Source organism: Ceratotherium simum, chromosome 19 (genome assembly GCF_057802395.1).
Source record: "Ceratotherium simum simum isolate JZ-2026a chromosome 19, ASM5780239v1, whole genome shotgun sequence".
Lineage (NCBI taxonomy): Eukaryota > Metazoa > Chordata > Mammalia > Perissodactyla > Rhinocerotidae > Ceratotherium > Ceratotherium simum.
In genome coordinates, this window is record NC_141918.1 from 43,634,726 (window position 1) to 43,661,863 (window position 27,138).

At 34.2% G+C, this 27,138-nt stretch overlaps 1 protein-coding gene across 1 annotated transcript in view; it reads right to left on the reverse strand.

Annotated features, from left to right (window-relative positions):
- The window catches only part of TRDN (triadin), a 330,560-nt gene that overhangs the window by 66,251 nt on the left and 237,171 nt on the right, over window positions 1-27,138 (reverse strand). The window contains exon 24 of the mRNA XM_087443768.1: window positions 4,099-4,137. Within this exon, the coding sequence (XP_087299894.1) occupies window positions 4,099-4,137 (39 nt within the window). The remainder of the gene's footprint in view (window positions 1-4,098; window positions 4,138-27,138) is intronic.

The following is a 27,138-nucleotide window of genomic DNA, read 5'->3' on the forward strand; positions in this document are numbered from 1 at the left end:
GAATAGACAAAAAGCCATAGAACTGGTGATCTTTTTTAAATGTCTGTGTGTGTGGGGAGGGGTGATGGTGCTGGCCTCGACAAATGGAAACCACAGGAGGAAATATGTTGGGGACAGTATAATGTAGTGACAACGAATTTAGCACTGTTTCCCATAGACAGCCATTTAGAAAAGATGACTAGCGTAGGCTCATGGTAGACCTTTGAAGAGGAGATGGAAACAAGATGATTAAGTCATGGATTTGTTTAATTATTCAGGCAAGAGATGATGAGAACTAGAACTAAGGTCTTACCAGGAGAGAAAAAAAACGAGAGAATAAATTTGGGAGACACATAACTTGGCAACTACTTGGACGCTTGGTTCTGAAAGAAAAGGAGAAACTGTAAATGAGTCAGAAGTTTAAGTCAATGTAACTGAATGGTGAGTCATGGGTTCCATTTCTTGAGATAAGGAACAAAAGAAAAAGACGATGGAAGAGATGTTAAGTTCAACTTTACACCAAGTGAGGTGCAGGCAGAATAACCATGGGAAGGTGTTGATTAGCAGTTATAAATGCAGTTATAGAGCTCTGAAGATTTTGTTTATGAATATTAATTTTCTTGATATATAAGAAAAATAAATTATTGCTTATTACTTATGCAAGTATTTTTTTGTTTTTAATTATATTACCACTTATAATTAATGTTAATAGCTTCCGGAAAAGAACACCTCACTCTTCTCCAATTACGTGATGAAATGCACGTCCTGCTTGCAGTTTCCATTGGGGGTAAAAAATGAAGGAATTTAGTGGCTAATAATATGCTATGTCAAAAATAAATAATTATTATAATGTTGCTCCAGTATTTAAAAACGGAGTCCTCTTTCATTGTTTTAGCATTAACAGTGTGGGTTAAATGGTCTAGTTTTTGCCAAAGAAAGGATTTATTTTTTTTAGAGTTGGGAGACAGTGAACAACATCCAATATTGTCTAGGGGTCAGCATAATATAAAGCAAGAAAATCATCCCCTGGATTTGGCAACAAACATGTCAATGGTCACCTTCTCAGAAGAGATTTTAGGAGAAAAGATCACTCAGCAGTAGCGCCCTAATATACACTCAGCTTTAATTTAATCTATCCTTTCACTCTTCCCTCAATGCTCAGGGGACATTTTTTCTTCCTTATAATTAAACTAATTCCCTCCACCTATAGTGTGCAGCCCAACACTTCTCATATCTGGGACAGTGCTCTCCTAATTACCATCTCTTTCTGGATTTCTTGCTCCTCCTCTCCCTGGAATACTGCACCCTGTCACGAACATGAAAACAACAAACGTGGTTCACTGATTCTCCCTGCTGGAATATAAGATTCTGCCTCCCTTCAACAACAAACTCCTGAAAAAAGTAGTTTGCGCTCTGCCTCCACTTATTATTGATAAATTCCTTGTTAATCCCTATAAACTAGTTTCTACTTCCACCATTCTGCTGAAATGCTCTCCTGAAGGTGATAAAATGAAAGCCTGTTGTCAAATATGTCTAGTCTCTATATCTGAGAAAAGACAGGCTTTATCTCAGTCATCATGTCCCTTGACCCATCTGAGACAGTGATATTGCTGACTTTTCCACTTTTTCTTGAAAGTGTCGTTGCTTTGGGATGCTAATACACTGTATTTCCTGATCTTCCAGGAAATGTTCCTTTTTCTTGAAGAACTGCCCTCCTCCTTTGGCTTCTACCTTAAACCTCTAAACTCATGGGTACTCAACATAGTCTGAGGATTCGTAGTGAATCTTCCCAATTTCCAAGTGTCTCTAGGATGTCTCTGTGTGGATGTCCCACTAGTCATGCCATTATAAAACTTATGATACCACTTTTTTCTCATTCATATCCTAAGAATCTAAACTTTTCACTTTGGCCTCCTAAGTCCCCTTTCTTGGTTTTCCAGAACCTCTCTCATATGGATGCATACCACTGCTGCAGCCTTGCCAACTTCTGTTCCTCATGTAGCCCCTGGAACCTCCTTTAGTCCTTGGTCCTCTCCTCACTGTCTCCTGCTCACCCCTGCCTCTGGGTAAACTCCTAAATAGAGCTACCATTTATTCAACTGGAACCAAATGGCAAGCATCAACTCCGTTTCTTTAAATAACTTTGCCAGGTGAGTATGATAGTCTTCATTCAATAGATAAGAAAATCGAAGGTCAGAAATGTTAAGTAATTTAAGTAAAGTCATACCCCTAGCAAGTGGCAAAGAGAATCAAATGCGTGTCTTTCCACCGTAAAGCAAGCACTGCTTCCACCATGCTGTATAATCATCTCCCTGTCTCAGCTGCTCTTCCGTACTCCTAAATCCCAGCTTAAATGCATCGTCTGCCTGAAGTTTTCACTGATTGCCACAGATTACAGGAATGGCTCCTCTCTAAACTCCTAGAACACTCTTTACTAATATAATGAACTGTCTTTAGCCATCTTCCAATGGTTCATGTCTATGTCCTTGATCACATTCTCTTAGGATGGAAACAATCTCTTATCACTTGTTTGTAAATTTTGTATCACCAAGTACAATTCTGGACATATGGCAATGTTATTAGCATAACATATATTTTCAATAAATTGCTGAGTAATTATATTTTTAATAAAATATGCCATTAACACTTATTTCTCTTTCCTTTTAGGAAGTTAAAAATAATTATAACATAAAAATATACATAAATATTTAATGTAAACTAATAAGAGGAAATTTAAAGTGCATGTATTACTTTTTCCATTATATCCCAACAGTAAAATAAAGCATAAAATACAATGTTATGCTTACAGGAAGGGGCAAAATCATGTATCTTTTATCTGATCAGCAAGATCTCACTGACATGAGTAAGAGAGCTAACAACAATGGAACGATTCTTATATGTAATTTTTCCTTTTCTACGATATATCTACAACTCAGTTATAACTTCTGATGTAAAGATTCAATGTCATTTTATCTCTATTCTGCATTCTTACAGTTTAAAATTGCTCATTTTTCTACCTATCTTCCAGAGAACGCATGCTTTCAGATTATATAAAGTCACTTAAAATGGTTATATTCATTCACTAAAAATAAGAAAACACAAACAATTCCTTTTGATATGTTAGCAGTACTTTCAAGAGAAGTGATATTAAGAATTCAGATTAATATTTAACATATACATAGAAAAGTGAAACAAGCATTACTTAAATACAAGTTAAAATTTGTGAAAATGAGTATATGCAAATATTTTAAGGCCAGTGATATGAATGTCTGCCTGTATGTAATATCACTTTCACTGCATGGAAAGATATAGATGGATATAGGTTTAGATTTAACCTTTTCTCACATACATAGATATAGACATATAAATATCTTTATATAGATATAAAATATTTGGAATAGGGTTAGCTCTAGAAAGATTGGAATTAATTGGAATTTTCCTCAGGATTTTTAGTCATTTTTTCTGCACTTTCCTCTATTCTATGATATTCCTTCTTCTAACTTTCAATACCTGTCTTGAGTACCCACCTAATTTCTTGAATTTCATCCTCACAGAACCTGTTTTCAGAAGGTCTATTATAAAGTATTCCAATTTTCAAATCCATTAATTTGAAATTCCAATAAGGCAATGGATTACCTCTACAAAAAATATTTGCATATTTAATTAATGGAAAGAGAAATGGCTGAATCTATTAGGTTGAACCATAAGAAACTGCTGTTTTTGAGGTAAACGTGGTTGAATATAGGCGATTTCATAAGGTTCAGGCAACTATAAGGATAAGTTTCAGACATTTGTCACAATCTGGCTGGAATCTCTGAAATTCAAATTTTCCCCTTAGCACTTTGTAAACAGTGTGCAATCTTCCAGTAGATAAATAAGGAGCAGCATATGCTAACAGTTCCAGCGTTTTGATGAACTTATCCAAAGTCAGCTACCAGAAACCATAGAGTCTATTTTAATTTTAGCATACATTTCAGTTTATTGTTGATTACATCTAAAATATATGGGGAGCATGCACCAGTATTTTTTCACTGTTTTGGCCATCTCAAGGCTTTACCTAACTCCAATTGTAAAGCCAGCCTTGTTCATAATTTTGTAAAGCTTACAAAGTATCCTTACCTGCTTTGGATGTCTTTTCATCTTTTTTAATTTCAGGTTCTGGGGTAAAACATATACATACACACATACAAACAAACAAATAGGAAAAAAATAAGCATTTGAAAAACATTAATACTAAGTGGATTAATAGGCAGATTTAATAGATTTTCTTATTTGTTCTCAATTTCACTTGTAGTTACATACTTTTATCAACATACAATGGAACATGTATTTTTAGTAAATTATAAAGTAACTTAAGCAAAAGGACTTTGACTTTAAAATCCAGTTTGCTAAAAAGTTTCATACTAATCAAGCAATTTGGCATCTTGTCTTTAATAAGAGGCCATGTCTTATGATTCATAAGTTATTTAAGTGCTGAAAATAAGGAAATTAATAAAAACTGCTCAGGAGAGAAGTATTGTAATTTTTCTAATCTGACCATTTTAAGCAATTTTCTATTTTTGACTACATACACTCAATTCATGGAGCTCCCCCTGGTGGTTAATTTAATAATTTCAAACTGTTATAATTGTTTTTATTAGTATTTCTGCTATTAATTATATAAAATAAATTAAGAAGGCTTAAATTTAGTATATTAATATAAAGAATTAATATAATGAAGTATTTTACTCTTATTGTCCTAGGACAATGGTTTTGTCTAGAAATTCTGCATTATAACCATGTCAGTAAATACACAGTTTTACAACCTATCCAAGTAATGTTTGTGGACCATCTCAACCAATGTGATAGTTGACCATATTTTCATGTTTCCCAGTCCTTCCCCTTATTTAAACAACTTTGCCTAGGTCTTCTAGTTCTCCTATCTCGGCATAACGTTTTGTTTTCATTAACAGAAGTGTTCTGGTGCATTACAGTTTTCCTCCCTTCAAACAGCAGGAAAACTGATCTCCTGGTTAGGATACTTATAGTACAGACTATGTGTCAAGGAGAGTGCTAGCCAGCTTTATTTGGATTTTAGACTAATAGTCTCATTTTCTGGAATTACAATAAAAAAAGAAACATTTATTTAACCACAGAATTTTATATAATAGAGAATTAGCCATTCACACCCTACTTCTTATAATATTTGAATGCACATCCTGTAGAAAGTGATATGGTACTGTTATTGCACTCTGACTCTCCCTGGCCCATATTCTTCTCTTTTTAGTCCACACATTCACTTAACTGGGTGGGATGAATGCTATTTTAATGTTTTCTATGAGCTATAATGTTATATAAAATTTTGTTGTATAATTTTTTATTTAATTTTTGTTTATTGTCTGTATCCCCTCTTTAGATTTTAAGTTCCATACTGGCAAGAACTTTGTCTTGTTTATTACTCAAATATCAGCATTTGGTCAAATATCTGATACATGGTATCTGATCAATAAATATTATTGAATAAATAAATGAATGAACAAAATGCTGACTATAGAACGATCAAATGCTCCCTCTTGTGTATCTGTAGTCCTAGAAGAAATTGACTTATCTTATGCTTCCAGAGCTAGAGTTAAAAAATTGGTGTCCTAGGATGGGGTTCATAGGCATTTTGCTCATCAAGTGGAGCTGTCTACGTAAAAGAACCTTGCTTCTCACTTCACACATGGCTCTCTTCCTGTCAATCATGTTGTCATTGTAACCTTGAAATGGAACCATCTTAGCCCTTATGTTTGTTAAAAGATCTTCCGGAAAAAAAAGTTGTGGGGAATATTTTTATCAGCTCTGAGTGCAATATAACTAGAACCAACTTCTGTCTTGTATACAGAATTTTCTAAGCACTCTTATGAACAAACATTCACTATCCTACAAGCATGTGGCCATGGACCCTCTCACTGTGATAGACTATTGACTTTTGGTGTTCTGTAAACAACACGAGCAAGATGACCTCACAAGTGATGAGTTCTTGGGAAGTGTGAAAAGGAAGTGTTTGGATCATGTAGTGTGGCTTTAAAAGGAACCTACTTACTAAGTTTTGTGATGTTAGGCATTATATAAAACCTCAAGTCTTAATTTTGTCATAGCTAACTGGAGAAAATAATGTTGTAAAATTGATATCAGAATTATAAGTGATGTATGGATAGAGCTTAGTTATTTTTAAATTATGCTCGTAATAACTTAAATCGCATGATCTCTCAAGGTAGTTCTCTTTTTTTCTTACAGAATAAGGATTTTACCCTTTAGCATGCAAAGCAGGAATTGATATATCAGAAACTGTCAACATATTTCTAAGGTGAGCATCTCTTTTATTAGGCTACTTGGTCATTAAGAACTCAGTGCCCTCAATTTGTAGATGGCATTTATACTGAAGGTTAAGTCTTTCATTTTGAGTCAGATAAGGATGCCTGTTTCTAATCATAGTAAAGTGAAAAATATATATGTATATTTATATAGAAAGTATATGTATATATATGTATATATTTTTTAAAGTTTATTCAAAAGGCTTCATTGAGAAGCTTCAGGAAACTAAGGACAGAGCTTAACGCTGGAGATTGGGACCTGGAGGCCAGAGAGAGGGAATGGGAACTTTTATTTTCATCTCATCTTTACTGTTTAAAATTGTTTTACCATTGCTTATTATTGTATAATAAAATAAATGGTTTCCGTAAACATTTGTCTCCGGAGCCCTTCCTTTTGGGCTCCATATACAAGCATTGCAGAATCGTGGAATCATGAAATCCCCTTGCTGAGTTGTTGAGGCAGACAGCCTGCCATTCCATATGCAGCACCAACTTTTCCAGGCTTCTGATTTCATTTATGAAGCGTAGATTGATGATGGGCCTGGAGAGGGGAACTTCATTAATGATTTTTCAATGTCATCAACACAACATTCTCAAGTAAAGCAGGCTGACCAAAACTTCAGCATGCGTGTGCTTGAGTCAGAGAAGGGCAGCCATGGAGATCAACTCTGTTTAGGAGTCTCTGTTTTGTCTTATAACAAAAAGTGAGAAATCTACACAATATATAAATCTCGAGAATCTGCATTCTTTTAAGAACGTCTCTATTTTAAATACTTTGCAAGGTAAAAACTGAATATCACTGATTTTTCTTTTCGCACTGCATTTTGTTATCATTATCATATTTGCTTTTTCATCACATAAAGGCCTTATATGTCCAATAAAATATAATAATAATTATTGTTTTTTCAACCAATGATATTTTGCATTTGCTACATGGTATTTATTAAGTGTATTATATGCATTATCTATATTTTATTTATATAATGTTAAATATTCATGTTTTTATTATCTCTCTAACCCCAGTAGAATATACACTTCTTGAGTCCTCGGATGAATATTTATTTTCTCTGCTGAATGACAGTGCCTAGATCAGTGCTTTGCACAGAATAGGGATCGACAATTACTTGTTGAACAAATGGACAAATTATCTTATATAATCCTCACATATCACTCCTATGAGGTAAATATTTTATTACACCCAGTTTACAGATAACAATACTGAGGCTTAATAACTTGTCTAAGTTCATATTCCCTTGTAAATGGCAAAACTAGTAGTCGAATACTGACTTTTTTCCCAAATCCAAAGACTTAAGCACTCCTAACACACTGCTATAACTACCGTTGCCACAGATAGAAGGAAAAGCTTTTAAGCATTTCATACATGAAAGCTATATAGTAAGCGACATTCTAAATTTTATAGGTAGGTTTTATTTACCTAGGTTATATTACTTAGACAAACTACTAACGGAGTCATTAAGATTATAATGACCATGAACAATATAGCCACTGAGGTTTCATTTTTTTCAGCCAGTCGTTAAATCATGAACCATATGAATTAGTTTCCTAAGTTAAGCTGGTTAAACTAGATAAATAGACTGAGCATTGATAGAAAATTGATAGCTGTCTCACGCTCCTGGAATAGTATTCAATATTTAATGACATGGGAAGATTTTACATTTAAAAGCAGGTCACCAAACTATTTTTGTAAAATATCCAAAGGAACTTTAGTAATGTTATCCCCAGTTAATTGTATGTGAGTTTTGATCTGAGAGGATCTGGAAAGCATGGTGGCCACAGACGCAGGTCAAATTGCCAGGCGTGAGTCCCAAATCCACCTCAGGTGGCTCTATGACCTGGGCAAGTCACTTTCAGGGCTTTGCTTTTCACATTTATAAAAAAAGGATTACAGTGAGAATTAAACTGAACACTACATGTGAAGCACTTAGAACAGTGCCAGATAGAAAGCAAACAGTACAAGTTAGTCTCCTTATTGATATTTGAAGTTACTTTTCTTATATTTGTCTACCATAATGTTAAATAAAACATATTTTCAATAAAATATATATTTTAAATAAAACAAAGTCACACGTATTTAAAAAGTAATATTCATAAATTTATTCTAAACCCATGACTTTTATGTTATTTGAGTAATCATTTGGATTTTTTGATGAAAATCTGCTACTACTACCAGATAGACACAGCCACATCTACACAACTCTACTGTGGTCCTCATTATATTATTTAAAAACCAATTGGATGCAAAACACACACACACACAAATACACACACACATTTTCACATTTCGCTTTCTGAGCAAGGCTCTACTGGATGGGATGGAGAATCACTGTCACTCTACGTAGCTTGGCTTCAAGATTCGGGATTTGGGAGAATCTTCACTGAACTCATGTTTTTGCTTGAATATACCTTAGGAAGAATTTGTTTTGCAAATACTGTCTGTTTTAATAGGTAGCATTTGATTTCATCTGCTGTGGACACATTACTTTGTGGTCCAGATAAATCCAATATGAGAAAGACAAGATCTGACTATCTTTACGTTTGATTTGGAACTTCCAAATCACAGAACTTCCAGTTCACAGACTTCCAAAAAGAGAAACTGTCCTAAATTTAAGGTCACACAGAGAACCAAAACCCTACACTCTCTACTCCACAACTTTTCATCTTGTCTGTGTCTACATTTCTTTACTTCAATATTCTATGGGCTGTTTAATATTTTCCTTCCTCTCATTTAACCATGTCCATATGGTTTTGAAACTTCATACATTCTCAATGCTTTCATTTTTCCTGTTTGAGTTTCTAAATCAGTACCATCTTCGTTCATAAATTGAGGAATCCCTCCATGCATAATAAAGGGGCAAGGTGATGGCATTCTCAAGTAATTGCTCAACATCACCCAAACCAAGGAGTTGCAGAGGTCGTTTTTGCACTTCAGTTGAAGAAAAACAAACAGACACAAACCAAGCAAACAAAAAATCCCTCAGTTTGAGATTATTTCCTTTATTTCTTAACCAAATGATCTAATGTGAAGCATCTGAAACTCTCTAAATTTCAATTTTCTCATACTTTGAAATAGGAACCATGATAATTAACTGAGGTATCTGTGGCTAAGATTAGATTGAATCATTTAACAAATATTTCCTGATCATTCATGTACTAATATCTAAATAATAGATATTTATTGATTGGATAAAAAAATCTGGTGTGTGTTGTCTCAGGCAGCATGGGAGGTCACTTCACTTGCCCTTTTCCCAGCTCTCTTTTTCAAGTATTGTGAGATTTTCAAGGACAGGCGTTTTTATCCTGTTCATCTTTGGAGCCTCAGTACCTAAAATATCTCAGAATATTACACCAGCACTCAAAAGTTGTTATTGATACAAAATAATTTAAAATGTGGTTTCAAAATGCCAGGAAAATCAAATTATAAGCTTCACTTTTAGGTGAGTTAGACTGAAATATGAAGTGGAATTCCTGTGCCATTAACTAAAACCCTACAGAGGTGGAAAAGCCTATTAGAACTGACACACCAGACTTTCAACACTGCTGTTCATTATCTTCAGGTTTTTATGTTTATTTTGTCCCAGGCAATTATAACTATCCAGAGGAGCTAAGTGAATTAACTAGTTTATAGCTGGTTATTTCAAAGCTGAAACTAGAGTCTCAAGCTACTGAGCACAGTGGTTTTTCTATAACACATATGCACACACAAACACACCCCATACACATATGTTCTCTCTGTGCCTGTCTCTCTCTCATCTTTCATTCCCATCAGGTCACCAAAGAAAAAACAATTAGGCTTTATAAGCTTCTATAGGAATAGTTCTAAAATGGCTCTAGTTTGTGATGGAAGCCCTTAATTCATGACTCAGTGCTTTATGCCTAAGTCCTGATTCTGCAATCCTTCCTTGGCAAGATTCCCGTAGGAGCTTGATGCTCACAAAGAAAGTTTGCTGAGTGGACACTACAAACACAGAATGAGCCAGAGGGCATTCTCTCTTTGCAGCACAGAATAAATGCATACATTTTTCCTGCCTCATTCTGTCATGATTTAATTTTCGTGATCCTTTGTCTTTTGTATATGCTAAGTACAAGGTACCACATATCTGATAGCGTCACTCTGCTTTTATCTACTCTTTCTTTTATGCCTGGCTATGTGTGCCTCATTATTCTTTCCATTCCCGAAGCTTCCCAACATGAAGAGTTCAAATTGAAATAAGTAAGAAATAATTGGAGGAGGCTGCACATACTGTAGGTTGCACAAAGAATAGTCAGTCAGAACAAGGCCCTGTGATGTTATCTGAAGATGGCAGCACAGCTGGTTGGATATGTTTCAGATAATGAACCGGTTGACTTTAAACCACTCAATTTGTACAAAAATCACTTGCCAAGGTAGATAAGCAGACATTCTTTGGTTTTTCCTTATCAAGGAAAAACTCTTTAACTAGAATCTCATTTGTTTCTCTGGGCACCAGCATTCATTTTCTTTAACTGAAGTGAGCATAATCAATTAAGCTAATAAAAGGTTATAATTCATAGGTATGGATCATCCTATATCTGGTTCAAATATATAAAAAAGATAGATGACCTTATATGAAAAATAATACATTTAAAATTTTTTTAAAGTGAACAGGAAAAATGAAAAAGTTTATTATGACACTAAAAAAAAATTTCCCCCAAGGAGAAAAGCATATTAGAACCTTTGCATTAGGTGGCTTGGAGTGACAAGGAAAGTGGATATGCAGAGTGACAGTGACTCACTCTCTCATTCTACTCTGCCCCTTTCAATGAGGGCTTAAATGGAAGGAATACCAAGGAAGGAATAGCGGGGCTCAACATTTATAGTTGTCAATATATTTCACATAGGTATAGTTGTACACATATTATCATTGTGCATTCATTTTTCAGATGAAGGAAATAATTCACAGTGCTTGGACACATTAATTTTGTAAAGCCAATGATTATAGAGAAAATTCTGGCAGCACCAACTACTTTTCTTGCCAATACTTAATCCCTTTCCATTCTATCAACTTGGCATTTTGGTGTGATGGGCACAACAAGAAAAGTGTTAGGCTGTAAGTTGCTGCTTGGAGTGAAAGTGCTATTGTTACTGGTACAATTTTCACTTAAATAGTTCTTCAGGAAATGAGTAATCATGGATTTGTATAGGCACCTACTAACGTTTTATGCTTTTGAATGCTGATTGGTCTTTTTATTTATTTATTTATTTTTTGGTGAGGAAGATTGTCCCTTAGCTAACATCTGTGCCAATTTTCCTCTATTTTGTATATGGGACACCACCACAGCATGGCTTGATGAGTGGTGTGTAGGTCCGCACCCGGGATCCGAACCCATGAAACCCGGGCTGCCGAAGCAGAGTGCGCAAACTTAACCACTACACCACTGGGCCAGCCCATGATTGGTCTTTGTTTAACCAACAAATTATCTATATTTTTTCTCCATTCCTACCAAATACAATAAAATTATTGTTAAAAAAACTTGACGTTAGGATAAGTTTTGCTAATACATTCCAATACTGAAGAAAAAAGGAAAGTAAAATTATTTTGGGGTGCTTTTACGTCTGACACTAGTAGCTAATCTGGCCTAGAAATCTTGTATAATAATTTAATCTTCGTGCATCAATTTCTTCACTGTTAACATGATAGTCATAATATTTTCTCCTTAAAATACCTCAAAGCAGAATCAAATTATGTCAACAAATAATTAAATCAGGAGCAGGGCACAAAAAGAAAACAAATTACACAAAATTTAAAATACTAATGTTGATTATCAAATCAAATATTCTAGATCAAGTATTGGATTTTAAAAATAATATTGCAGCACAATATTATTATTATTAATATTATTATTCTTAGAGGATGACAATGTCATAAGCAAAGATGATATATTTATTTGTAATATTATTAGAAAAAAATTAAAAATTCAGAATGGGGGGCCGGCCCTGTGGCTTGGTGGTTAAGTGCACGCGCTGTGATGCTGGTGGCCCGGGTTCGGATCCCGGGTGTGCATCGAGGCACCACTTCTCCGTTCATCCTGAGGCCGAGTCCCACATACAGCAACTAGAAGGATGTGCAGCTATGACACACAACTATCCAATGGGGCTTTGGGGGTAAAAAATAAAAATAAATAAAATCTTAAAAAAAAAAAAAATTCAGAATGGGGAATCAAATATACAGGTTAATTGGATTTGCTTCATAGAATCATCAGTTGTGAAAGACAAAATATATCCTGGTAATATCAGTTTAGAGAATTAGAACACTAAATAATGTTAAAACTGGAACTTTTCAGAAGAAAACTTGATTCTTTGTATGTCAATCATTTGACATCAGAGTATTTGTGATCACTAGGTGTAGCAGCATGGGAACATTGGTTATGCTCAGACTGATCTATGCCGAGTTAACATTTTCTGAATGATGCTCTTTGGGATGAATCTGAGAACAACTGTTTGATTCTTTCTCATAAAAGCAGACTACCCAATACATACTCCTTCAACAAACTCCTGAGCTTTCCCCTGCAAGTTTGTATCTGGATAAATCAGTATTTAAATAGTGCTTATAGAACTGACATTGGGACCTTCACAGTAAGACTCAAAAACATGAGACAGTCAATACTGAAACTGAAATATAGTGATGTCCACCTGAAATTTATACAATGTTATAAGCCAATATGACCTCAATAAAATAATTTTTTAAAAAAACTAGTGACAACTGAAAATGAATAAAATACCAACTTCTAGAAAATAAAAAGCAGGACAGATAGAGTGCTAGCATTGGCCCTCGAGATGTCTGGTTGCATTTGTGCTGAGAAGAATGTTCTGGATTCCTGAAGTTTCAGTCTTAAATTTATTCTTTACTAACTTTACTTAGAACTTTAATCTTCTACCTTTGACTCCTTCCATAGACAAACTCATCCGTGCATGCCCACACCTTCAAATTCCGTCCACAGGCCAATATATCCCACATGTATATCTTCAACCCAAATCTCTTTTCTAAAACTCACATCCAGATAGCCAACTGACACTCTATATTTCTACTTGAATGTCCTACAAGTACCTCAAACTCAGCATGTGGTAAACCAGACTTACGAATTCATATCCTAAGCTCCTCCTTTTCTAGTGTCTGATCTCAATGGCGTCATCAATTATTTAGTTGTATAAAATAGAAATCTTATTAAGTATTATACTTGTCAAATATGTCTTCCCTCCATTTCAGCTGCAACCATCCTAGGCCAACGTACCATAATCACTCACTTAGATACTATCAGTATATTCTTAACCGTCTTGTTGAATCCTATTCTGCCCTTCCCTGACCCATTGCTGTAGTGGTCATTACAGAATGCAGCCCTCTCCCACTAGACACTCAAACATATATGAAATGTTTTCATGGATGTCCATTGCCCTTAAGCTAAATACCAAAATCCTTAACATGGTTTACAGCAGGGATTGTCAAACTTTTTCTGTAAAGTGCCAGATACTAAACGTTCTAGTTTTGCAGGCCATTTGATCTCTGTTGTAACCACTCAACTCTGCCATTGTGGCACAATAAATACCAAAGACAGCAGATAAATGAAGAATGCATTTGTGTTCTAATAAAATATTATTTATAAACACTGAGATTTTAATTTCATGTATGTTTTGAGAACCCCAAAATATTACTCTTCTTTTTATTTTTTTTCAACCACTTAAAAATGTATAAAAATTCTTATCTCATGTTCCGGATTCAGCCCATGATATATAGTTTATCTACTCCCAGCCTACAAGATTCTACTCAAGTTGTATGTTTGCCTTGTGCCACCCTCCCTTTCTACACATCTGCAACACTGCCCTCTTTCACAAGGAATTTGTATGTGCTGAAACATCCACTCACTCCTCGCCCTCTACTATTCCTGATTTCTTCACTGGTTAAAATATCTACTTATCAGACCTCAGACCTCAGACCAAATGTTGCTTCTCAAGGAAGTTTTCCTTGATTCTCCAGCCTAAGTCATATCCTTCTATGCATAATTCACAGTATTGTGCTCCTTTCTGTCAAAGTATTTCTCTCAGTTTTATAGGTATTCATTTATGTGATTTTTTTCCCTTAGTATTCTTCACTTTCTATTAGACTTCTTTGAAGTCTGAAAACCAATTTTTGGCTTGCCATTGTATTTTCTGTGTACAAATATGAAAAAAATCAATATACATTCTCAAGTGAGAAAAATATTGCGGAACAATCTTGGAGGTACTCACAGGAGACTCTTATCATAATGTTCTTATATTTTAAAAAGAAACTGTATTCTTATACTACCTGTTGTGGCTGATAATGTAGGCTGATTCACTCAACATCTATTGCCACACATTTTTCCCTTTCCTTCTTCAAATATAGAGGCTGGAAAATGAAATATAAGAATTCCCAAATCCTCTTCTAGTTGGAATGGCCACTGTGAAACAGTTATGGCCGGAAAGATGTGGGTAGAAGTTCCTGGGATGAGATTTCCTTCCAAATAGACAAAGACTTGTGAGGAGATGGTTTTGAATCTCCATCTTGTTCCTGCAGAGGATACATACAAGATACCTGGAAAGGCAACAGCCAACTTGCCACCTTTAGGACTAAAGACGTAAGCCAGTGATGGTAAATCTGGAAGGGAGGAGGAGCCTGGATTCCTGACAACATCCTTAAGCAGTTTTGCACCCTAGTCTTCCTCCCCTTGGGCACCTTGTTGCCTAAAACAAACTCCTTATTTGTTAAAATCACTTTACTCAGATTTTCAAGTACCCAAAGTGGGAAAGACACACACACCCACACATAAGATTCCCCTATGTAACTAAAAATTCATAGAATTCATAGAGTATGGTGACAGATTGATTAATGAGAAACCTGGCATCGTTACCTTGTTCATTAGACTAGCGCTAATGACTTCCTAAAATGACTATGGGCTACATCTTAAGACATCCTTATACCATAGAGTAGTTTTTGCATGCTATTAAGTTGACTGTTCTGTCCTTAATTACATACCATTATGTACCATACATTGCTATTGCACATACTGTTCTTTGATTCTTAAACAAAACTGCAAGTGTTCTGAAGGGAAGGACTATACATAAAGGCATGTTATACTTTGTACAGTTTCATACTGCAGTGTATCTCTCTTTAAACATGATATGTGCATTCTCTGTTTTAAAGTTGATTTTTCTCTATAGTTTTATAGCACAGGATACGTAATTCTTATTTCACTCATTCCCCACTAGACTTCATTTTATTTTATTTTTATTTCAGCTTTATTTAGGTATAACTGACATATAAAATTGGAAGATATTTAAAGTGAACATCATGGGGATTTGATAACGTGTATATACTGTGAAAGAGTTCCCCTCATTTGGATTTTATTTTTTTTATTTGTATGTTTGCCTCTAAATTAATTCTGCAATTGGAGACTTGTATCATTTAGAATTTGCAGCACCAAGCACAGTGCCTGACAACAGTACCAAGCAACCAACCATCCAACCAGTTTGCTAAACATAGTAGGGACCCAATAAATGTTTTGCGCAGTATTTCGGAGTCATTAGTTGAGGAAAAGCACAAAAGAAAAGTGCAGATGAAAGTAAGTTGTCTGAAGTATTTCCCCACTGTTTTTTCCATTATGAGAAGTGATGAAAAGTGTATTAGCAAAAAATAAATGTTTGAAGTCTTATTTGGGAGGTTATCCCAGAGCCACTTCTTTAAATTTACTCTTTTTCAGTATTAATCTGCACCAGCTACTGAGAAAGAGTTTGCTAAAGTAACAACAAATATTAAGTATTAAACCTACTTTAGGGACTTGAACATATTAAACATCAATTTTAAAATTGTAATAAAAGTGACTATCACAAAGGTTGACTTGGAAAATTCATCAAGAATTTCTTGTTTCTATAGTGATCTCTGATTCAATAAAAGTTGTGGAGAATAAAATTATTATTTACGTAAAGATCTTTGTTCGCTTTTCACTGTCTAGTTTGCTTTTTGTTGAAGAAATGTTATTTCAATTAATTTAAATGATAAAATATGGATTTCTGTACAGTTAAACTTTCTAAATGCTATAACTGTAACCTTATTAATTATACTAAATATATATCATTGTACTCAATCTGCGTATTTGATTGTTTAATACGATCTATAAACCTCATAAAAAGAATGATTAGAGATATGACAGCAAAATTGTGAGTTCACCTTAATTTTATAGGCAAAAATTTAGAGTTAAGTAGCTGATCTCTTGATTTATGTCTTTGATTTGATGTTTAAACAATTTTAATTTCTGAAGTTTTTACTTTCTCATGTCCAATTAAATGACTGATACTTATTTTTAGATGTCACATGAAGCTACCTTCAAAACTGTATGAGGCAGAAGCAGTTAAAAACTGTATCATCATGCAAATATAAAATTGAAGATTATTAATTTCTAATCTAGAAAATAAGTATAAAAATAAAGAAAATCTGAGTTTTCAGCTTTTTTCATGATATCATGTTAAATCATGTTAAATGGCAGCTGAAGTCAAAGAAAGAGATGGATGGACAACCTAAAACTTTCTGACTTTGCCTGAGAAAAATCAGGGTAGTGCTTACTGTTTACTTTCTTTTGTTTTGATCATATACACGCAATAAGTCTTAGGTGGATACAAAATCAGTCTTTACAGAAAGATTAATGGGAAGTGGGAATCCTTAAGCACAGACATCTCCTGGCAATGTATTGTATTTGGAGCAGCCCTTCTAAAGAGCTAATCCAGATTTAACACAATTGCTATATACCAGTTCTTCCACTAAGCTGTGCTTGAACAAAATAGTTTACATTCTTCCAAAAATAGATTCACACAGGATCTCTCACTTCCTGGTGGTCATTCTTTGTAATTACAAAGCTACTATAAGGAAAGCATTAATGTGCCTCTCCAGGTATCTACCTTATTACAAAAGAAGAATCTATGTGTGAAGAAGAGTATTGGGAATCAAATATGATGTTCTGAAATGAAGATAATCATTTTGCACTTAATAAAAAAACACAACAGGTGGGGCCGGCCCGGTGGTGCAAGCAGTTAGGTGCCCACGCTCCGATGCGGCCCCGGGGTTCACCGGTTCCTATGCCGGGAGCGCACCAACACACTGCCTGGCAAGCCATGCTGTGGCGGCGTCCCATATAAAGTGGAGGAAGATCGGCACGGATGTTAGCTCAGGGCCAGTCTTCCTCAGCAAAAAAAAGAGGAGGATTGGCAGAGTTTAGCACAGGGCTGATCTCCTCACACACACACAAAAAAAGCACAACAGGAGATATTGAAAGGGTTGGAGAAAAATCAGAAAATTAAAAACACAGAAGGGCTAATAAGCATATAGAAAAATATATATTTTCCATGTTTACTTAAGCCACAAGCACTTTAGTAGATATTTTCCACTAAAATAACCAAGACAAATATTGCTTTGCTCATCTGTCACCATAATCTTGTTAAGTTACACTTTAAAACGGAACCAATATTACATGGACTATATACCATAAAAGGCTAAGAGGATCAATCAAAATTGTTTGAAATAAAGAGTAAATAGCTATGATAATGTAAATTATTATTGTCACTATTAGCAGTATAATTTTTTTTAATTCTAGAGCTGAATTCTTTATTCGTATCCACTTTGAGAGTTTCTTTAAAGCAAAAGTATTGTATGCTGCTTTTGTGCACAGTATTTTCATCTTAAATCTATATATTTTGATTTTGTCCTAAATTGAATTCCTTCCATTCATTTCTATTGAATCTGGCTTCCAATGTGTTGAAGTAATTTTGAATTGTATTACTACTTTCTAAAATATTATCAAGTCCATAATGTTGAATTCCGACTACAATAATCTTCTTGCCAAGGTTACACAAAATTATTTTATATGCATCATCCTAATATGGGGTTTATATAAATATCCTATTAAAAAAACTTCCCAGAGTTTAGACAGATTTCAGCTTTTGTTTCTCTCTCAGTTGTTTGACTTTCATTACAGCATGGAAATAAATTACGTTAGTCAGTTCAGACCGAAAATCACAACTATCACCCGAACATTTCAGTAATTATAAATTTATTATTTGATTGTTTGTTCAATCAGCTATTTTAAAAATAAATATAAACTGAAAAATTTACATTTCAAGTGTGTTTGCTTTATTTATATTAATCTGTAGGCTTAAAAATATAATCTTTTATTTATAAAATACATTGCAACACATTTTCCCAGTGTGTGGTTTATCTTTCCTTTTTGGATTTGTTTTCTTTGTGTCTTCAATCCTACTCTAACCAAAAATTACATGTACATATATTCTCCTCTATTTTTCTAAGTGTTTAAAATTTATCTTTTACCATAGAGTCTTAACGATATCTTAAGTTAATATCTGAGAAAAAATGGGAAAGGAATCTAAACTTTTTTCCTTCATGAGAAACAGGCATGGTTTCCCATTTATTTTCCTAATGACTGTAATGATATATTTGTCATATAATGTATTTTTCTACATGCAAGGCCCCATTTCTGAAATCACTATTATGCTTTCTCGGTGTGTTTTCCTATACCTGGGCTAATTACATATCGATTTAATTAAAGCAATTCTATAATAAATAATTATATCTGGTTAGGCAAGTCTTCATCTATTTATTTTGAAAAAAACATTTTTCTCATCCTTTTACATTTCAAAAGAAATTTTTGAAAATTTATCATATTCCACTTTAAAACCATTGGTGTTTTTTATTGGAATTTATGTATTAGTTTAGAGGGGAATGATATCTTCTAGATACAAAGAGGAAACATATGTTCATTGACTAAGGTCTTTTAAAATAGATTTCAAAAATGTTTTATTATTTTCTGCATAAAAATCTTGTACATCTTTAGTTAAATTTATTCTTTGCTAGCTTAACAGATTTTGTTTCTATTGTAAATTGAAAATAGATCTTCTAATTAGTCATCACTAATGTTTAGAAATGCTGTTGATTTTTGTAGGTTGATCTTGTAGGAATCTTGCTAAGCTTTCTTATTCATACTAATATTTTGTCTGTAGGTAAACTTGGAATTTTTATGGAGATAATCAATCGTCTACAAATACAACAGTCTTGATTGTCCCTTTTCAACTCTCATACTCTTTCCCATTGGCTACTATAATACAATGTTAAAAGTTGGAATGACATTTTTTGTGTATCCCTGGTTTTTATGAAAATGCTTATGATGATAGAATTGTGCTTTCAGCTCTAAAATTCTTTTATTATCTTGTTTGTTAAGAAATTTATAATGAATTAATATTGGATTTTACTGAACACTTTTTATTTATGGAGATGGCTTAAATTTGTCCTGTAATGTTTTACTGTGGTGGATTATCACTGATAGATTTTTTGAGTCCTTGCATTGCTGAGGTGAATCAAGTCATGATGTCTTATGAAATGCTCAAAACACTAGTATTTCATTTGGGACTTTTTCATTTATATTGTTAAGTGGGATTTCCTTTTTTAAAAATGTCCCTTTCCATTTTGTTTATCATGATTGTATTATCATCATAGGTAAAACCATTATCCCAAGATATTAAAAGCTGCCTGGGAAATGACTTAGTTTCATTTGGGGGGACAAAGTATTTGACTATGAATTAAATTCTAATAAGGAATACTAGTTCATTCAAATTTTCCATGTTTTGAGTAAATTTTCATCATTTAGAAATTTTTAGAAATTGCCTATTTCTTCTAAATTTTAAACTTATTCATATGAAATTGAGTATAATATCCACCTATGATTTAAAATGTTTTATTTTATCTGTAAAGTTCTGCATTTCCTTTTTCCTTCTAATATTTCTTATCTACAGTCTCATCATTCTCTCTCTTTCTCTGCCTCTCTCTCTCTCCCCTTCCCTCTCTCCTCTTTCTCTTTCTCTCTTTTTCTTCTGTGTGGCCAGTCTTGCTAGAGTTTGTAGATTTCATTAATCCTTTAAAAATTCTGACTAATATTTGTCGGCTTATCTATCATTTTTTGATGAAGTTGTCTCAAAATCTCTCAATATTATTGTGATTTTTGTCAATTTCTCCATGTAATTCCTGGTCTAAATTTTATTTTAAAACTTTTTTATACATAAACACACGTGTGTTATATTATATAAATGCATATATATTATGCTTTATTTTGTCAAAAAAATCCATTTCCTTTAAAGTTTGGATCCTCTTTTTCTCCTTGTCACCTCTCCCGTAAACCATCTTATCAGTCTACTCTATATCATTACATATTTTCTCCATGCTCTTACAATCATCCTCAAACTTATCTACATATGCATATTATGTCAGAAATCACTAACTCCCCAACAGGACCCATTCTCTTTCCTGCTTACACCCAAAATCCCTTGCAGTAACATGTGCGAGGAATCTATATCCTCCCCGTGGCGTGGAAATGGGAGTAATGCATGCCACTGACCACACATTCCTTTCTCTTCCAGGCTGACTGGCATGCCAGTGCACAAGCAGACTTGGAATCTATGTGTTAAAAATGGCAAAGCCTGCCCCCAATGACCACATGACCCCAACCAACATCAACTCCAACCTGAATGTCTATTTTATTAATTTTTTTGTATGATTTAGAATTTGAAGTTGTATTTCAACCTGAGAGTTGTATTACTGGTATTGTTGCTGTTTTTCTTTCTTTTTTTTCTTGGAATTGTGCTTGTGTGGTTCCTTTCCTTTACCCCGTTCTCACACTGGGCCTCTTGTCGAGTTTTTATTTTGGTCACTCGAGACACCTTCCCCTCAGTGTTACTTAGGGATATTCTTGAACAAGTTGCCCATCCAGCAGGCGACTTGTCTCAGGTCCTGGATGAGAGGTCGAGTCCATTTCCTCTATTCTCCATTTCTCCTTGGAGAAAATTCCTTGTGTAGTTTTCCATAAACTGTAGCCCCAGAGAACTTCTGGCAGCAACTTTTTTCAGCTTCTTTTCTTGAATGGGATCACCACTTCAGCACATGACCAATTGCAGTAAGAGTGGCTTAAAATCTCCCACTTATTGTAATGCAACTTATTGCCACAACGCTATGGGAGCACAACTCCTGGTCAGCTCTGCTGTTTAAACATTCAGAGCCCAGCACTCACATAGCTTCATTCCAGCTCACTGTTTTGTGTTTCTTTTCTGTTTTTCATCCATATGTATTTTTCCCCTTCATTTGCACTACCTATGTCTTTTTAATTCATCCATCTACATTTTTTCTTTCATTCTAAGGATTTGGAGAAAAGATGAGGCATCAAAGCATAATTGTGTATTTCCACTTCCCCTGGAAAATGAGAATTTAAAAAGCCATTCCTTGTCCTACCACATAATTACTGAATCAGAACCTCTAGACAAGGAATCTGACCAAAAATTTTTATTTTAACTCAATATGAGATTTTAGTGCATAATCAGATTTAAGAACATAAATTATAATATGTCTCTACTTTTATTCAAATAAGAATATACTATGGATATGTAAATGCATAATTTAATACAAAATAGACAAGTTTATCTCTTTTTTTTGTGAGGAATATTAGCCCTGAGCTAACATCCATGCCCATCTTCCTCTATTTTATATGTGGGGCGCAGCCACACATGGCTTGATGAGCAATGCGTGTGTCCGTGCCTGGGATTCAAACCCGTCCACCCGGGGCTGCCAAAGCAGAGAGAGTGAACTTAACCACTATGCCACTGGGCTGGCCCCTTACTTTTTTAGTTGAAAAGACTAATATTGATTAACTGCTCCTTTTTTTTAATTTATTTTTTATTGCAGTAACATTGGTTTGTAACATTGGTTTGTATAAATTTCAGGCATACATCATTATAGTTCTATTTCTGCATTGATTATATCATGTTCACCACCCAAATACTAATTCCAATCCATCACCACACACATGTTCCTAATCATCCCTTTCACCTTCCTCCCTCCCCTCCTCCCCTCTGGTAACCACTAATCTAATCTCTGTCTCTATGTGTTTGTTTGTTGCTGTTTTTATCTTCTTTTTTTTATTGTGGTGAAAAAAACGCATAAGACCTACTCTCTTAAAAATTATTTGACGTGCAGTATTGTCAGCTATAAGCACAATATTGTACAACAGATCTCTAGAACTTTTTCATCTTGTATAACAGAAACTTTATGCCAACTGAACAGCAACTCCCCATTTACCCCTGTCCCCAGCCCCTGGCAACCACCATTCTACTTTCTGCTTCTATGAGTTTGACTATTTTAGATTCCTCATGCAAGTGGCATCATGCAGTGTTTGCCCTTCTGTGACAGGCTTATTTCACTTAGCACGTGTCCTCAAGATTCATTCATGTCGTCCTATAATGCAAAATTTCCTTCTTTTTTTAAGAATCAGTAACATACTATTGTATGTATATACTATATTTTCTTTATCCCTTCATCTGTCAATGGACATTTAGACTGCTTCCACGTTTGGTTCTTGTGAATAATGCAAGAGTAAACATGGGGGTGCAAATACCTCTTCAAGATCCTGCTTTCGATTCTTTTGGATAAATACCCAGAAGTGGGATTGCTGGATCATATGGTAATTTTATTTTTAATTTTTGAGAAACATCCATACTGTTTTCACAGAGGCTGCACCATTTTACATTCCCTCCAACAGTGCAAGGGTTCCAGTTTCTCCACATCCTCACCAATCCTTGCTGTTATTATTATTATTACTATTATTTTTATAACGACCATCTTAACAGGTGTAAGGTGATGTCTCATTGTGGTTTTGATTTGCATTTTCCTGATGATAAATGATGTTGAGCATCTTTTCACATGCTTATTGACCATTTGTATGTCTTCTTTGGAGAAATGTCTATTCAAATCCTTTGCCCATTTTTTTAACCCATTGTCATTTTGCTATTGAGTTGTAGGAGTTCCTTATATATTTTGGATATGTGGTTTGCAAACATTTTTTTCCCATGCCGTAGGTTGCCTTTTCACTCTGATGATTATTTCCTTTGCTGCTCAGAGGCTTTTTACTTTCATGTAGTTGCATAAGTCAATTTTTCTTTTTGCAGTCTGTGCTTTTGGTGTCATATCCAAGAAATCACTGCTGAGACCAATGTTATGAAGATTTTTTCCTAGGAATTTTACAGTTTCAGGCCTTATGTTAAAGTCATTAATCCATTTTGAGTTGATTTTTGTGTACAGTGTAAGATAGGGATCCAATTTCATTCTTTTGCATGTGGACACTCAAGTTTTCCCAATACCATTTGTTAAAGAGATTGCCCATTGTGTCTTGGCACCTCTGTCCAAGATCAGTTAACCCTACATGTAGGCTTATTTCTGGGCTCTCTATTCTGTTTGGTTATCATCTGTCTTTACACCAGTACTGCCAGTATTGTTTTGGCTATCCAGGGTCCTTTGTTGTTCCTTATGAATTTTATGATTGTTTTTCTCTTTCTGCAATAAAAGCTATTGGAATTTTGATGGGGTTGCGTTGAATCTATAGATCTCTTTGGATAGTATGGATATTTTAACAATATTAAGTCTTCTGATCCATTAACACAGGATGTTTTTCTATGTATTTGTGTCTTCTTTAAACTCTTTCACCAATGTTTTGCAGTTTTCAATGTGCACGTCTTTTGTCTCCCTAGTTAAGTTTATTCCTAAGCATTTTATTATTTATGATGCTATTGTACATAAAATTGTTTTCTTAATTTTCTTTTCAGATTGTTTATTGTCAATGTTTAGAAATGCAATTGATTTTTGGATGTTGATTTTGTATCCTGCAACTTTACTGAATTACTTAATTAGTTCTAACAGACTTTTTTTTGGGGGGGTGGGGAGGAAGATCAGCCCTGTGCTAACATCTGCCAATCCTCCTCTTTTTTTGCTGAGGAAGACTGGCCTGGAGCTAACATCCGTGCCCATCTTCCTCCACTTTATATGGGACGCCGCCACAGCATGGCTTGCCGAGCGGTGCGTGGGTGTGCGCCCAGGATCCGATCCGGGGAACCCCAGGCCGCCGCAGTGTAGCACGGCGCCGTTAACCGCTTACGCCACCAGGCCGGCCCCTCTAACAGTTTTTTGGTGGAGTCATTAAGATTTTCTACATGTAAGATCATGTCATCTGCAAACAGTGATAATTTTACTTTTTCCTTTTCAATTTGGATGACTTTTATACTTTTTTCTTGCCTAATTTCTCTGGCTAGGACTTCCTGTAGTCTGTTGAGTAGAAGTGGTGAAAGTGGCAGCCCTGCCCTGTTCTTGATCTTAGATGAAAAGCTTTTAGTTTTTCACTGTTGAACATGATGTTATCATGTATGGCTTTTATTATGTTGAGATAATTTCCTCTATTTCTAGCTTTTTGAGAGTTTTTATTACGAAAGTGTTGAATTTTGTCAATGCTTATTCTGCATCTTTTGAGATGATCATGTGATTTTTATCCTTCCTTTTACTAATCTGGGGTATCACATCGATTGATGTTCCTATGGTGAACCATATTTGCATCTCCCAGAGATAAATGTCACTTGGTCATGGTATATGGTCCTTTTAATGTGCTGTTGAATTCAGTTATCTACTATTTTGTTGAGGATTTGCATCTATGCTTACTAGGGATATTGGTCTGTAGTTTTCTTTTCTTTTAGTGTCTTTGCCTGGTTTTGGTGTCAGGGTAATAAGGGCCTCATAAAATGAGTTTGGAAGTATTCCCTCTTCTTCAGTTTTTTGAAAGAGTTTGAGAAGAGTTGGCATTAATTTTTCTGTAGAATTCACCTATGAAACCATCTGGTCCTGGACTTTTCTTTCTTTGGAGGTTTTTGATTACTGATTCCATCTCCTTACTATTACTGATCTGTTCAGATTTCATATTGCTTCATTATTCAGTTGTATGATAGATTGTATGTTTCTAAGGACTTATGTGTTTCTTCTAGGTTATCCAATCTGTGGCGTATAATTGTTCATAGTAGTCTCTTGAGATTCTTTTTATTTCTGTTGTAATGTCTCCTCTTTCAATCTTGATTTTATTTATTTGACTCTTCACTCCTTTTTTTCTTAATCTAGCCAAAGTTTCATCAATTTTGTTGATTTAAAAAAAAAAACTTGGTTTTGTTGATTTTTCTATTCTCTATTTCATTTATTTCTCCTCTAATCTTTATTATTTCCTTCCTTCTGCTAACTTTGGGCTTAATTTTTTCTTTTTCTAATTCCTTGACGGGTAAAGTTAGGTTGTTCTTTTCTAATGTAAGTGTTTATTACTATAACCTCCCTCTTAGTACTGTTTTTGCTGTGTCCCATGTTTTGGTATACCGTGTTTTTGTTTTCATTTGTCTAAGGAAATTTTCTAACTAACTTCCCTTTTGATTTCTTCTTTGACTCATTGGGTTTTTCAAGAGTGTGTTATTTAATTTACACATATTTGTGAACTTACCCATTTAAGTGTGCATAATATCATTATATCTGACACTTTTTTAGTGGACCTTCAATGAAATTTTTAAGAATTTCTCTATTTGCTAAAAGAAGACTTGTTAAACTTTTAACCTAACAAAATTTCTTTTGACGTTGATTTCTCTTTTAGTAAAGATTTGTTTGAATTCTGACTGTTCCGATATATGTGAGATGACACTGACTCCCTTTAAGGAAAGAAAGCCTGACGTGACACCACCTCTCACAGGTGAAAGTGAAAGACACTGTGCATATCATGATTACATTTTTGTGTCAAAATGTCCAACCAATGTTTGGTTGTTTGGGGAAAAAAAATGATGAAATTCAATTCATAAAATTTCAAATCACCATTAATATTCTAGCACATTACTAAGACAGATCATTGTCACTTTAAATGATACAATAAAAAAGACTAATTAAATATCCTCATGCAGTTATTTGAAGCCTCAATTTCTAAAAGAAATAATAGAACAATATTTAAAATAATAGTTCTGTTGATTGCATTTAATTGACTTCTTATGAAAACCCTTGTTTACACATACTTGTCATTAAAAGTTAGAAATAAAATGGTGCAATAATGTAAAAAATCAGTGTTAGTAAAATGAGAATATAACTTTAAAAAATGCATCTTTTCCAAAATGCTCCCTTCCCCGCCACCATTATCTGTGACCATGAAGTGGCTGGTGCTAGACTGACCATCTGATTGGGGTCATGGAAAGAGGATACCTGGAAAGATGGAAGAAGAGGGAGGAAACTCTTAACTCTTAAGTAGATATTTCCAGTGATTGAAGACTGAAATGAACACTAAGTGTTTTTAGTGGAAATTTGAAGTGTTTTTCATTGATGTGTATATTACATATGCATTTCTCTTATGGGAAAACTTTTTAACTGAATTTCCTTAATACAAAATGTGGATATTTATAATATTCCTGTCTGTTCCTTATTTTTGATATTTCTGTCTTAGATTGGCAAAGAAATTATAACATTATTGTGTGACTAAATTACTTAATGGCATCAAATCATTTCAGTTTATATTGGTATGTAAACATCCATTCCAATCAAGAGTCAGATCCTGTTAAACAAATCTAGAGTTTCTTTAAAATAAATTAGTGTTTAGGTAAATTGAGAGGAATGTCATTAGTCTTCACAATTAATTCGTCCCTTAAATAATATAATACAGGAACATTTTCTGCCTATTGGACATTGAATATAACATGCAAGAATCTTCTTGCAAGGCAAAATATCTTAATTTACATATTATACCAGAATAATATAAAATTGTGTATAGCACCAAAATAACTACTATCATTGATGATGATAAAAATAAAGTTTTAGATACGATACTACATTTCTAAAGTGAAACATAAATGCCTTAATAGTTTTGGAGTCCATGTTCCCTTTTTAAAAAGTCAAGTATC